Source organism: Porites lutea, chromosome 5 (genome assembly GCF_958299795.1).
Source record: "Porites lutea chromosome 5, jaPorLute2.1, whole genome shotgun sequence".
Lineage (NCBI taxonomy): Eukaryota > Metazoa > Cnidaria > Anthozoa > Scleractinia > Poritidae > Porites > Porites lutea.
Window position 1 is genome coordinate 13,178,736 of NC_133205.1, and position 14,877 is coordinate 13,193,612.

The 14,877-nt window shown below is 38.1% G+C and overlaps 1 protein-coding gene and 1 long non-coding RNA gene across 7 annotated transcripts in view; both read right to left on the bottom strand.

The window, feature by feature from the left end:
• Window positions 1–347: 347 nt before the first annotated feature.
• LOC140937373 (uncharacterized) lies at window positions 348–2,053 on the bottom strand. Its single transcript, XR_012165461.1, has 3 exons — window positions 1,678–2,053; window positions 1,080–1,287; window positions 348–781 (listed from the first exon to the last, which is right to left on the bottom strand). It is a non-coding gene; the product is annotated as an uncharacterized lncRNA (long non-coding RNA).
• An 8,638-nt stretch (window positions 2,054–10,691) lies between these two features.
• Window positions 10,692–14,877, bottom strand: part of LOC140936332 (semaphorin-1A-like) — a 58,184-nt gene continuing 53,998 nt past the window's right edge. For 4 of the 6 annotated variants that reach the window (XM_073385788.1, XM_073385789.1, XM_073385786.1 and 1 more), the window contains 5 exons: window positions 14,752–14,810; window positions 13,877–14,037; window positions 13,218–13,289; window positions 12,442–12,468; window positions 10,692–11,698 (listed from right to left, as the gene is read on the bottom strand). In XM_073385788.1, coding sequence (XP_073241889.1) covers window positions 11,259–11,698; window positions 12,442–12,468; window positions 13,218–13,289; window positions 13,877–14,037; window positions 14,752–14,810 — 759 coding nt within the window. In that variant the 3' untranslated portion in view covers window positions 10,692–11,258. The remainder of the gene's footprint in view (window positions 11,699–12,441; window positions 12,469–13,217; window positions 13,290–13,876; window positions 14,038–14,751; window positions 14,811–14,877) is intronic. The other 2 variants (XM_073385787.1, XM_073385791.1) reach the window with 2 other exon arrangements.

Consider the following 14,877-nt stretch of genomic DNA (forward strand, 5'->3'; position numbering starts at 1 on the left):
TAAAAGAAATGTTGTGTTAACACTAAACAACAGCTGAACTGTTGTTGTTGTTGTTTTGTTTTTGCCTGGAGATTAGTGACATTTCTTTACATTGCTATGTTGGAAGAGACTAAAATAAAATGTTACCAACAATGGTCACCACTAAAAAGCATTGCGTTATATTTATTTCATGAGGTAATGAAATATTACAGAAATAGAACCTGTCTAGTTTAGTTTTGCAAGATACTCATAATGCTTGTTTGTTTTAATTTACAACAATCAAACCACCCATTGAAGTTCAAAAGAATAAACAGCTCTTTGGTTGTTCCCAGGTAACTCAACGAATAAATGCTTAATTAAACAAAAATATATATATAATAAGAACAACAACTATTCTTCTTTTTGTTGCTTTTGAACAGGCTCTTAAGTGGTGAGTGGGATGCAGGGCAATCAGCACTGACAAAGCTGTTCACCAATGCTTCTAGTGACTGGCCATCTCCCACTAACGAGCCAATTGATAGGTTGACGTGCTTCAGTGATAACTAAATTAAACAATGGTAACTTTACTGCCCCCTCTCGGGATGTTATCTTTCTTCATCTGGAGTTTGGACTCAAGTTTACAAAGGGTAATAAGTTTGTCTATCAAAAGAATATTCAGATTCCTGCTGCCCTGGAGTTGCCATTGAGAGTTACAGCCTCTCATTTGCATCATCATTGTAATTCATGCTCTCTTTCTTCTCTTCTCATTTCAAGTCGAAATTGTAACTCCCTCTCATGCCTCTTCTCTTCCATTTCTTCAAATCTGTGAAGGGTGCCAGAAAACAGTAAAAAAAAACTTGATACAGCAAGAGTCTAAAAAATGACAACAATGAACATCATTTTCATTTTTTTCATCATCATCACCATCATCATGATCATAATTACTGCCATTATGATTGTTTTCACAGTCACAACATTTTCTATTCAATCTTCCAAAAATACCAGGGTTTTGTTATCCCTTTGTATTCTGTCTACACATCCTTGATTAGCACTCAGTCTCCAAATTAATTCTTGCTAAAACATTTTAAAAACCTTGAAACTAATTAAGAAGCTGTATTTACCTCTTCATCTCAGCTTCTGAGGATTCACGGAGACTCAAACACACTGTTTCAATTGACTTCTCCACTTTTGTTTTCTTGGAACTTTTTGGTATGGCACCTGTGATGCACTAAGATCTCTTCCTTTCAGAACTACTATAATCAGTGTCTGAGACTACATCACTTTCTTTCTCAGAATGTAGTTCTGAGCTATTTTCTGAGGTTTCTGTTCCTGCCAAAAAGTCAATTATAACAGTAAATGAGTATGTTGCAGTTAATTTTTGTTTTCAGTTAAATTTTTATTTTTTCATGTTTAAAACTCGTTATCATACATCACATACCTAAAAACAAAGGAAAAATAAACTTTAACTGCAGAAACAAAAAATTAACTGCAACATGTACATGTACCACACAGTTTGAAAACCTCTAGTTAACTCTCATTCCCATACTCATTATTTTTTTTTTACTGACAGGTTATCTAGTAAAGATACACGGAATATATTCATTTGGTGTATGATTTGAAAAATAACAGAGCTTATTTAACTAAAAGACCCATAAAATGCACAAAAATATTTTGACTGTTAATCTAAAATCACAACAGCAACAAGAACAAACACTCTACCATTTTCTAGAGAGCTTCCATTCTAGACTTCACTATTGTGATCACTGGAGCTGCTATCCCACAGATGCGGTGGGTCAATAGTTGGGTTATCTTTAAAAATTATGTCCATTTTTTCCGTGAACTACCAGGGTTTCTTGGGTCTTGAATTTCCGCTCTTCTTGCCACTATCCTTTACATCTTTGTATTTTGCACGTAGTTTTTTCAATTTGTCCGTAATTGCCGCGACAGTTTTCATCATTCCTTTTTGAAACAACCAGAAAAACGAAATAGCATTAGAGCGAAATGAAACACAGTGACCTGATAAAAGTCATAAAAACTGTCAGAAGGAAGGATTTTAGCATGAAAACTTACCATGCTGTTCTAACTTCTTCTGAACTTCCAGGTGTAACGTCACGTGATAGTTGTAATCCAATAGGATGCTAGATTTTACATGTGCTCGCGATCTTGTACAGGAGTCTTCAGTGAACCGACTTATGGAATAAAAGTATCGTTTGTTTATGTTTACAAAACCCGTTTGTTGCTGTACAAAGCCACAACGTTACACCAGGTACACTGCATTTTTGTCTTTCGGGCATTTTGCTTTCTCCAGGCCTATTTGAATGGTCTCTTCGGCAAAAACGTTTAATAGTAGGCCAACTTAATCAGTGAAAGGTCCCGGCAATTCTACTTTTTTACAAAAAGATCAACTCTGCTACTTGAAAAGAGCAGAAAAATTAACTTTCTGCATTCATTTTTCATAGAACAAAATGCAAAATTGTTACCTTTTTTGTCAGTGCTAGTCGATTAGGTGAAAAGTTTAAAAAAAGGTACCTTTTTAGAAAAAAAAGGCGGGTATTTTAAGCTTTCAAGTGAAAATATTTTGACGTCAATATTGTCCACTTTTCATCCATTTCTCACTTTACCAAACGATGATTTAAAGCGCGAAAGAGGTACCTTTTTGTCGCTTTCAAGCGATCTCATGAAAGGCCCAAAAAGGTACCTTTTTGGCAGTTGGAAGTGATGTTCTCAAAAGCGCGAAAAAGGTACCTTTAATAGTGTTTTCAAGCCATGGGAAACCATTCAGAATCCTACTGATTGACAGATGTCAACTGTTTGGTGTCATTTTTATGAATTTTTTGTCTGAATTTACTAATCCACTATTCAAGAGATAAATATTCCTTGTTTATTCGCCAAGTTTGAAACCAATTGCTGAGCTTGACACTGTAACATGTACAGTGTCAGGTCGCAGTTTTAAAATCTATCCAATCAGTGAAAGATTCCGGCAATTCTACTTTTTTACAAAAAGGTCAACTCTGCTAGTTAAAGACAGCAGAAAAACTAAGTTTCTGCATTCATTTTTGGTAGAACAAAATGCAAAATTGTTACCTTTTTTGTCTATGCTAGTCGTTTAAGTTAAAAGTTATGAAAAGGTACCTTTTTTTGAAAAAGAAGTCAGGTATTTTCAGCTTTCGGGTGAGTGATATTTTGACGTCAATATTGTCCGCTCTTCATCCATTTCTCACTTTACCAAACGATGTTTTAAAGCGCAAACGAGGTACCTTTTTTCGGTTTCAAGCGATCTCATGAAAGGCACAAAAAGGTACCTTTTTTGCAGTTGAAAGCGATGTTCTCAAAAGCGCGAAAAAGGTACCTTTACTGAATGTTTTCAAGCCATGGGAAGCCATTTAGAATCTTACTGATTGACAGATGTCAACCGTTTGGTGTCATTTTTATGAATTTTTTTGTCTGAATTTACTAATCCACTAGTCAAGAGATGAATAATCCCTGTTTATTGACCAATTGCTGAGCTAGCTCAGTTTTGACACTGTAACATGTACAGTGTCAGGTCGCAGTTTTAAAATCTATTCCCCGTGCTTGATTTTGGCGTGGGTGTGAGCCATCTTGATCAGCGTCGGAGTGAAGCTGGAAGCATCACGTTGTCACTGGTTCAGTGGTTATCAATGAATGACAGGTGTCAGTTAAAAGTAACCTGAAGAGAAGCCGGGCCAGTCTCTTGTGCATTGAAAAGGCTTTTTTGTTTCCTCGCTAAAATGCTTTACCTTAATGCTCCTTTTTTCGAATAACATGCTTACCCTAAAAAAATTCACTAAAATACGCGATGATGCGATGATACGTATAAGTGAGAAACCAACAAGAATGTATGCTAATGGATTTAATACACCAAAAGACAATTGTCCAAACAGTGGCATTTGAATTTTTTTTATTTTGACTTTTAAGAGTTTATTTTCTATTTGAAAATTTCTAATTTCACTTTCTCTGAAAAAAGAAATTTTCCGGGAAAGTCTACCAAAGTTCTCGAAAAAAATGCTGGCATACTGTACAAAAGTCTAAGAAGAGGAAAGTTGTTCAGGCTTACTTAAGTATTTAGTTAGGGGGTGTCAAAGGTATACATGTATGGTGACATTTTTACTGTTAATGGCTTTACTTCGGCCTGTAGCTCAAAAAGCACCTGAAGTTAAATTATTTATATAATTTATATCATAGCAAAGAAAAATAACCCCAAGACTGAAGTCTCTAATAACCTTTCTGCAGTGAAAAACATCACCCACGAAACAAGACAGTTATTAAAATGACCCGCTCGGGACCCTCTCAGTTTAGACGTAAAGGAAAAGGAAAATGAACTCCTGTTGCTTTACATGTAGAACTTCTTTCGGGTTAAAGTATTTGCTTCACGCTTAAAATTGCGCTTGCTGAGCTTCTCTTCTTTCATCTAGTTTTAAAGTACCAGAAGTTGTTACATTTTCAGGAGCCATTTAATCCATTTGGCTGGTGGCCAACGATAATTTCGGATTTCTTCTTAATCTAGTTTCTCGCTTTTGATCTTGGCTAAAAGAAGCGAGCTTAAATTGTTTACTCCGCTGGTTCTCCTTGTACACCATTTCAATTTTAACTGGATCACATAGAATCCCCTAAAAAAAGTCTGTGCATCGTTCATTGAAGCTCAAGAGGTGCCAACGGTTGACATATGTCAATCAGTAGGATTTTGAATGGCTTCCCAAAAGCTTGAAAGCACTATTTTATATTTTTAAAAATGTACCTTTTTCGCACTTTTAACAACATCACTTCCAACTGCCGAAAAGGTACCTTTTTCGCGCTTTTGCGAACATCGCTTCCAACTGCAAAAAAGGTACCTTTTTGTGCCTTTCATGACACTTTGAGGAAGATTGACTGACAGATGTGTTTTCACACCCATCACATTGTACAGTGTATTCTGGTTACTAACAAGGGCAAGTAAAGTTCCTTAAGTCCAGTATCCACAAAGAGAGAGAGTAACACATTGCATAAACTGCTACAGGGCAGCGCTGTTTACAGGAACATTGGTAACTATTAACATCTGATATACTACAATGTTCAACATTGCTTGAGGAAAGATGAGGTTCAAAGTTGGCAATATGTACACCTTTAAGTTCATATATACCCTAATTCCTATGTAGAGTCTAAAAACATTGTACTAATTTATGCATGGATGGTATTTCCAACAATACACATCTCCCTTCACTATGACTGTTATGATACATATCTCTAGCATGAGAATCGAAATACATTATAAGCCCCAGCCTCAATGCTGTAGATACCAACACCAATAACTGCCACCGTTAAAATGAATGAGTTGTATTTCAGTGCCAAGAGTGTTTCAAATGCTGTACCCTGTGAGTGCTGGCATATACAGTAGTGATACCCCTCAATTCTGGGATCACCATGGATGTTACAAGGATCAGTGGAGCTGAGATAAACCTTACTCCGGGCTGTAACCACTTATGTCCTATGTTGCAATTTGGCTCCAAACATGTCTGCATTGAAGATGTGCTATTTTCAAACATTGTCATGAAATGACACGGTTTTTGTTGTGGATTGGGACATACTGTATACGGTAGGGGAGGGACGAAACACGACATCGCCTAAAAACGCCTGCGTGGGAGGCTGTGTAGCAATTTGATTGGCAACAATTTCGTTAAGTTCCACTAAAATCCTTTCAACGCGGCAACAATTTTAAAACGTAGGTAGCGACGGTTCGTTCAAAATACATAAGAGCAAAATTTGATACAAAAATCAAGTCACAATCGGCTGATAAGAAGAGAATAATCCGAGTAAAATATTTTATTTGCTTTCATTAGGTCGTGTTGCTACACGACTGACTGGTTTCCTTGATGCAAGAGCTGCATAAGGCTATTTGCTAATCTTTTGTTATTTAAGACTACATTTATAGGCATTGAAACTGTTTCCTGTCATCCTTTGCAACGGCTGGCAACTGAGGCAAGGATGAACTAGGACCGAAACTTGAAAAAGTTTTAAATTTAGCCAACGCTTTCAAGTTTTGATGGCAGATGCTATGCCTGCAAAAATGGCCATAAAAATTATGATTAGTGCTGTCTGACGAAAGTTATTTGTTATCTTCTTTCTTCATGACTCTAACAGCAGCATTTTGTGTATTGGTTTATTAACTAAGTAATGAGTTCAGTACAGAATTAACCTAAAACAGCAATATCCTTGTGACATAGCCCCTTTAAGGTGCGTAAGCATGCGGGGAGGCATGGGAGTCGGAATATGAGAAAATGCATGATCTGTGAGACCATTTATTCCAGTGATTGTTGTCCGATGATTTTTTTAAACCAAATTAAAGCGTCAAAAACTAAAAGCTTGCATTTGTCTGGGGACCCCACGTCCACTTTTCCTTTCGAGTATCGACCTTAAATGTAAAAAACCATCTCATATTAAGTAGAAAATAGGTTGTACCGACTACAGATCGGGAGGCCCTTCAGAAGTAATGAAACCAGCTGCTACTTTGCCTGACCAAACCGGGCCCATGACAAACCACGTTATTAGCACATACAGAACCTAACAATCTACTCAATCATTTTTTAATGCACAGTATCTTTACGTTGTGAACCCATTTATAATTAAAAAATACTCTATGATTTATAGCCACAGTGTGAGGTTAATTCACCAGAAATTAGAAATCTAAGTTTTGGAATTAACTATGTACAACTCAACTATTCAGTCTTGCAAATAGTCAAACACGAACCGAACAAGAAACGTTATTTCGAAGGAACGTTCTTTTTTTTAAACAATGACCAACTGAAAATGATCAGTTTCAAAAGAGACCGAAAAAAAAAAAAAAAAAAAAGAAGCCAGAAAAATCCGGGTTTTTATCCGTAGTGACCTTGAGATACACCGTTTCAACCTACAATCACAGACAAAAGTAGTTGGGAAGGCTGTACAACTTAGCAGTAGTCCATTTTAATCCTGAAAAAAGAGAGTTTTCTCTTTTGCTAAATATCCCCCGTCCCCCCTGTTCAATGTTGGGATATAACAGAACAATTACGTGCACAAACATTAACGTTTTGATCAACATTGGGCCAGGGGCGGGGGGAGGAAGGAAAAGAAGAGGTAAAAAAGGCAACCTTCCTAACACTTTTGACGATGATTGTAGGAGTACGGGTAAGCGAACATGTTTATCTCGTAGTTTTATAAAAGGCAACCATTATTTCCTAGATGTGATAATGGCGAAACCATTCTAACCGGTAGCCTACCCGTTTCTCCCGCGCAAGAGGCAATCTACCCGATTTTTAGAGGTAAAACCGGAGGTTTTTATAACATTTTAGGGGAAATTCCGGACAGAGGCTAATTGTTTTAGGATATTTGTAGCTCGGCCTAGATGTAACATACATGCCTTATCCGTTCCAGACTATATTGAGTGTGATTCAGGGGCTGTTTAAATGAAGGGAGGAAGGTCCTTGCAACAGCAAGACACTTGAAGAAACAACTTTTCAGGGCTTACATGCAGAAATTTCGGTCCGTGTGCCGGACCGTGTGGTTACCTAGTATAGTAGGAATTAAAGATGGCGGGCGACTGGGACAAAAATGTAATTTGGGCCCTTCTACTCTACATTTCAGTAGAATTATCACAATTATCACTTGCCGTGATTACCCACTGAACGACTCACCGCCAGTTTTATCTGGTTTGTCCCTAGTACTAGGATCTTCTACTTCTCAGCTAAGAAGATCCTAGTGCTAGGGAGACTAAGTACAACCCTTGCATGTTACACTCTTTCTTTTTTACAAGAATATTGTTTTTCCGGCCCAGGCTGATATTCCTATTTGTCTGCTGATTTTAGGCTGAAAATATTCTTAATACATGTATTCTCTATTCTTAGTTCATGTCTTTTGCATTGTACATATTTTGTACTGCAAAAATACATTACATGTACCACTCGTCATTGGACATTTGGCTATCGGTAGTGAAGATGTTTCGTTTGTTGGCTAGTTTTGCCGTTTAAAACAAAGGAATAATTTTAAATAAGTAAAAACATATTGTATTGTACTTATAGATTTCAACACACGAAATTATAGTCTTCTCACAATTTCAGCCTCAGGTTTATTCTTAAAATATTCTTAAAATTTCGCAAATTTCAGCCTCGATATTCTTATCAAACATATTCTAATAAAAAAGAAAGAGTAACTGAATACAGGAAAAATATGGCGCTAGGATCTTCCAACCGCCGTGAGAACAACCCCTTATACCGACGTGGGAAATCGCAGTGGTTATGTAATGGTCATGTAAACAACCTAACGTGCCAAGACGGCAGGCACGCACACACAAATGAATAAAGCAGACTGGATGAAAAAAAAAAAAGACTTGCTTTCGCTCTGTCAGGAAACCTTCAATGTTTGTTCCCGCTACGCAACTAACATTACGTTTAAAAATGTCTATATGCATATCAAAATAAATACTCCAATGCCATGCGGCTTCAAACTTTGATGTTGTTGTTTTTGCTTAACGCATTAGCTCTTTTCAGCTAGCAAAGCAAATCCAAATGCAGCCCCTTTTCATTGCGATTTAGTGCAGATGAGTGTAAATGTTTGCCGCGGATGATAATAGAATAGTTTAGCCGGTCTTGCATTTGATGTGCCCCTCTGAGTGAGCTTGTTAAGTACTGACAGTCACGTAACCACGGCGAGGGGTGCTGACAGTCACGTAACCACGGCGAGCTGACAGTCAGGTAACAACGGCGTCACAATTCCTTCAACCCCCACAAGCATGCCACATACATACGTCATAAACTCAAAGTTTCCCCACACGATTTTACAATTCTACCATAACGTTGCTTGTTTCTAAGGCGGTAATCGCTAACTGCAACTAGAAGCAGGCCATGGCAAGTGGCAACACGACAGCAGCAGAGGTTCTTATCTAGCATACAGACATCTTTCCGTTTCTTAATGGCGGTTTCTTTTTTTTCCTACACAGAGAAGAGAAATACTCAAGAAAGAACACGCGCGAGATTTTTCTTTTCTCCTTTTTTTTAACTTGCCAGTGTAGATATAGAGGATATCACATGGCCGCTTAGAGATAGGGCCATTTAATGTTCTACTCGTATATTATATAAACACTAATGAAATACCAAACCATTTCACTTAAACAGTTTTTTCCCTGCTAAAAGGCGCGATTTATTATGTAGCCATAGCAACGGTGATCTTTTCACATTATTTTCACGTGTGAAGATATCATGTTTTCGCGCGAAAGCTCACCTGGTATTTCATTGCATACTGTGCATATACTGTATATATTTAGTATACACCTGTTTCAATTCAGGTTGCTCCCGTGAACCATGTTTCAAAGCCTTAGTGCACTATGGTAAACCCTTTTGTAGTGGGAAGTTTAATCTTGTTCACGTTCATTGAAATAATGGTGACCATTTGCGAAAAGGCGTTTAAGAGAGCTTTCAAGTCCAGTGGCTGCTAAAATTCTTAGGCATGAACGAGCTGAAAATTTTCATTTTTAAAATCTCATAGTAAAAAATTACTTATTACAAATTATTGCTTGTAGGAGTACGGGTAAGCGAACATGTTTATCTCGTAGTTTTATAAAAGGCAACCATTATTTCCTAGATGTGATAATGGCGAAACCACTCTAACCGGTAGCCTACCCGTTTCTCCCGCGCAAGAGGCAATCTACCCGATTTTTAGAGGTAAAACCGGAGGTTTTTATAACATTTTAGGGGAAATTCCGGACAGAGGCTAATTGTTTTAGGATATTTGTAGCTCGGCCTAGATGTAACATACATGCCTTATCCGTTCCAGACTATATTGAGTGTGATTCAGGGGCTGTTTAAATGAAGGGAGGAAGGTCCTTGCAACAGCAAGACACTTGAAGAAACAACTTTTCAGGGCTTACATGCAGAAATTTCGGTCCGTGTGCCGGACCGTGTGGTTACCTAGTATAGTAGGAATTAAAGATGGCGGGCGACTGGGACAAAAATGTAATTTGGGCCCTTCTACTCTACATTTCAGTAGAATTATCACAATTATCACTTGCCGTGATTACCCACTGAACGACTCACCGCCAGTTTTATCTGGTTTGTCCCTAGTACTAGGATCTTCTACTTCTCAGCTAAGAAGATCCTAGTGCTAGGGAGACTAAGTACAACCCTTGCATGTTACACTCTTTCTTTTTTACAAGAATATTGTTTTTCCGGCCCAGGCTGATATTCCTATTTGTCTGCTGATTTTAGGCTGAAAATATTCTTAATACATGTATTCTCTATTCTTAGTTCATGTCTTTTGCATTGTACATATTTTGTACTGCAAAAATACATTACATGTACCACTCGTCATTGGACATTTGGCTATCGGTAGTGAAGATGTTTCGTTTGTTGGCTAGTTTTGCCGTTTAAAACAAAGGAATAATTTTAAATAAGTAAAAACATATTGTATTGTACTTATAGATTTCAACACACGAAATTATAGTCTTCTCACAATTTCAGCCTCAGGTTTATTCTTAAAATATTCTTAAAATTTCGCAAATTTCAGCCTCGATATTCTTATCAAACATATTCTAATAAAAAAGAAAGAGTAACTGAATACAGGAAAAATATGGCGCTAGGATCTTCCAACCGCCGTGAGAACAACCCCTTATACCGACGTGGGAAATCGCAGTGGTTATGTAATGGTCATGTAAACAACCTAACGTGCCAAGACGGCAGGCACGCACACACAAATGAATAAAGCAGACTGGATGAAAAAAAAAAGACTTGCTTTCGCTCTGTCAGGAAACCTTCAATGTTTGTTCCCGCTACGCAACTAACATTACGTTTAAAAATGTCTATATACATATCAAAATAAATACTCCAATGCCATGCGGCTTCAAACTTTGATGTTGTTGTTTTTGCTTAACGCATTAGCTCTTTTCAGCTAGTAAAGCAAATCCAAATGCAGCCCCTTTTCATTGCGATTTAGTGGAGATGAGTGTAAATGTTTGCCGCGGATGATAATAGAATAGTTTAGCCGGTCTTGCATTTGATGTGCCCCTCTGAGTGAACTTGTTAAGTACTGACAGTCACGTAACCACGGCGAGGGGTGCTGACAGTCACGTAACCACGGCGAGCTGACAGTCAGGTAACAACGGCGTCACAATTCCTTCAACCCCCACAAGCATGCCACATACATACGTCATAAACTCAAAGTTTCCCCACACGATTTTACAATTCTACCATAACGTTGCTTGTTTCTAAGCCGGTAATCGCTAACTGCAACTAGAAGCAGGCCATGGCAAGTGGCAACACGACAGCAGCAGAGGTTCTTATCTAGCATACAGACATCTTTCCGTTTCTTAATGGCGGTTTCTTGTCATTTCTAGTAATGGACACAGTTGGTGATATTGATCTAGCAGGAGATCTTGAAAATGTATTATTTCCGTCATCTTCATTTCCAATCTTACCAGCGGTGGAACTATCACTATCGCTACCTTCGGCCTCACCCGTTTCATCTCGTTCCTTGTTAAGCAGACTTTTCGTGGTATTTGGTTCACTTTTACTTTTTTCATCTCTGGGTGGTGATCTGATATACTTAACCCCCTCAACTTTTTTGTTGCTTGGTCCGTCACATGACTCTGGATCTTCAGAGGACCCTTTACAGTGACTCATAACCTGACCATGAAACTTTACTCCAAGCGCAAATCCAAGAATAAGACTTAGTAAGATGGCGGTCACCACAGCTACGGCAAACAAACCATTGTCTCTGTTTTCTATTTTGGAAAAAAATGTGTTCTGTTACTGGTCCCGTGACGACAACTGGACCTACCTTACTGCTGTTGTGCTATGTTATTGTCCAACTGAGTATTTACTATAAACACACATTGTTCTACACAATAAGGGGCAACGAATGTTGGAAAGTGGACACGAATTAACCCGTTTTACCAGAAATGCTACTTTAAAAAGACATACTCTTTCAGGTTGACGTAAAGACAGACGAGCAAGGCAAGTGAACAGAAGGAAAATGTTCTTTTATTTTATTGGGCCTTCCCATTGCCTGCCTCTTCAGCTGTATTTTTGTTATTTTTCTGCCCTTTCCCTACATCAGACGGCCTATTCACAGGCAGCATGCAATTTTCTGCCAATTTTTTTGCTTTACAAAAGGGTTCTCAAAGTGAAAAAATAAAGTAGTACACAGCCTATTTCAGGAGTTCAGATAGTGGAATGAGGCGCGAAGGAACGAAAGGGAAAGAGAGAGTTCCTAACCCACCCCTCCCTCGCGGTTTTTCCTGGAACAGACTAGAAGTTTAGGCAACTCTGTAGGCAAATCACCCTTTTTACTACATTTGTTTATCGTCTCTGCTCCGCTAAAACGTCTGTTTTTTTTTTTTTTAAGTTAACAGCTGTAACTGGCGGCACGACTATTTCAGACTTTAGAAACACACTTTCTTTCCAGCATCGTCAATATGAATCCATAAAGTCGGTTTAAATCAAATAATTTAATAGAGACACCCACCTTGTTTATCCGGGGCGGGGGTTGGGTCTGCAAAAAAGTAATACAGTAAACACAACATAGTTTTTATAAAGAGACAGACTCGTCTAACAAACTCTCTGGACCTGACAATTTCTTTTTTGTAACCCTACGATCAGTCAGCGAGCGACAGTAAATGGAAATGCAGTTGCTCTCTCAATCGATCATGGTGCATGAGTTCTGTTTCTCATAACTAATTTTATTCATTAAGGAAGGGTTACGAGGGTTACACTTGACAGTTTTAAAAACTGATAAACCTGTGGCACACCATTTTTTCACTACTCACGCCAGAATTCGACCACGGTGCCCCAAATACAAGGTGGAGACCTTGTGATCAGGTACAACAGTGGCTACCTACAGTGACTTCCTATAGTTAGTTGCTAGTCACTAGTCTGCTTTGCATATCCATAACCTCCTGTTCTACTCCAATAGCGTCTCAACGGCGAAATGGAACAAACATTTACACATCGGGTAATCAAAGGAGGCAATCAGGTACTAGTGCTAGCTAGGGCACTGAGTCTAACGCCGTTTAATAATTGACGCGAAAGTGTCACTTTGAAGGAAATTTAACTAGTTTCCAACACAGTACAAACCTTGAGAAAATCTTCAATCAATCAAATTTTTCTTGAAAATGTGAGCTGTTTATAACAATAAACGGTTTGATTGCCTTTTTTCACGGCTAGTGTCTTGATGTAATGATAACAACAAACAAACAAACACGCAACTTCCATAACTCATGCGCAACTTTAAATGGGAATTACCTTTCCTGGTTGGGGTCAGACTACCAGTGGTCACCTGAACAGTACTAAAAACCGGTTGGATGGTTGTTACTTCTGAAACCAATGTATGCGCAAACAAAATGATCAGTGCTTGGTCAAATGTGAATTTTAGAAGTACTACCAATTGATTGTAGTGCGTTCATAATCTTTTTAACAGTACATGTATAATCAGCAATGGAATAGAGCCAAGCTTTGCAGAAAACTCAAATGAGGTTTTGAAATGTTATGGTGAAAAAGGACGCAAGAGATGTATGGAAGCTGCGTGATAGAAAAGTAATGGCAGCACTGAACAGATCATCGCCGCTGAAAGAAATTAAAATTCCATCACCTTTTCTTATCCTGTTATCTTGGTTAATCAACACACAGAATTTTGATAACCATTACGATTTTTAAGTAACTCAGGCACGTGACAACGGGCGAACGCTTACGTTATGGAAAGACGTTGATATTATAAACAGGTAAGTTGGTTACACAGTTGAGGGAAGTAAGAAAAGTTACACACGTTTGCATCGTATGAATTTTGCAGTCTTGATTAGTTTTTAAAACAGTTTTCTTTATTAAGGTTATAGCTGTGGAACAACGCACGTGAAAATCTAACAAGTTGAAAATTATGTAAGAAACGATTGTAAATAATATCTCACCAACTTCTGGCTCCACGTTAAGACCATGAGAGGCATCGACACTGAACTGTCCCACTTTACCAGAAGATACTCTCTCTTGCAAATCTTCCAGCAATTCAGAGTTTTTGCTGGCAGGTTCAGCAGCGAAGTTTAGGACCATCGTACAGATAATACTTCCTTTCCTGTAAAACATATCTATAGTCAACTTTCTCTAAGAAGGACAACTGAAGGACAGGCACAATGTGTCCCTCTCAGAGAGATGTCCGTCTTTTCGGGGGTCGATTAAAGGGAGTAAGAAAGACAGCGACCAACTCTAGGTGTGGCTTTCGGGTTGGGGTGGATTTCCACTGTCCTAATTTTCACGTGCGTGTACACGCACGTAAATTTTGCACGCATAAATAAAAATAGAGACAAGGAATGAAGTGTAGCGCTTAAACGTGAAGGTGGGCGAGGTTCAACTTTCACTTTTACGCGCGATCTTTTAAGGTTTCATCTCTTTTATTTGCGAATGTAAATTTTACGCATGTAAGCAAAAAAAAAAAAAAGGAAAAAAAAATTACGCGACAATGGAAATCCACCCTCTAAGTCTAAATTGTAAATTTAAAGTTTTTAGTTAACTCTAGGTTTAGTGTCCATGGGTCTTGGTAAGACTGAGCGTGCTGGCATGATCATTTTACTTTACTGTTCGCTACTTCCATTTGTATATTCCTGAAACGTACTAAATGTCACTCTGCAGGGGTTGTAAAGCCCATCAACTCACTTGTATTACACCAATGTTTTGAAGTCAGACCAGTCTCTTACGGACTGACTGCTGATCACTAAGATAACCTAAAGTTGAGGAGGGAAAATTTGAACCGCGACGATGATACACAAGTAACTTTAGTATTATATTTCACCTGAATGAAATATCCTTGAAACCAATAAAGGCAGGATTTTTGGAATAAATTTCTCTCACCTACAAAATGATTTAGCATTGAAATGATTAGTAAACATATTTAAAAATAAAACATTATGACAACAAC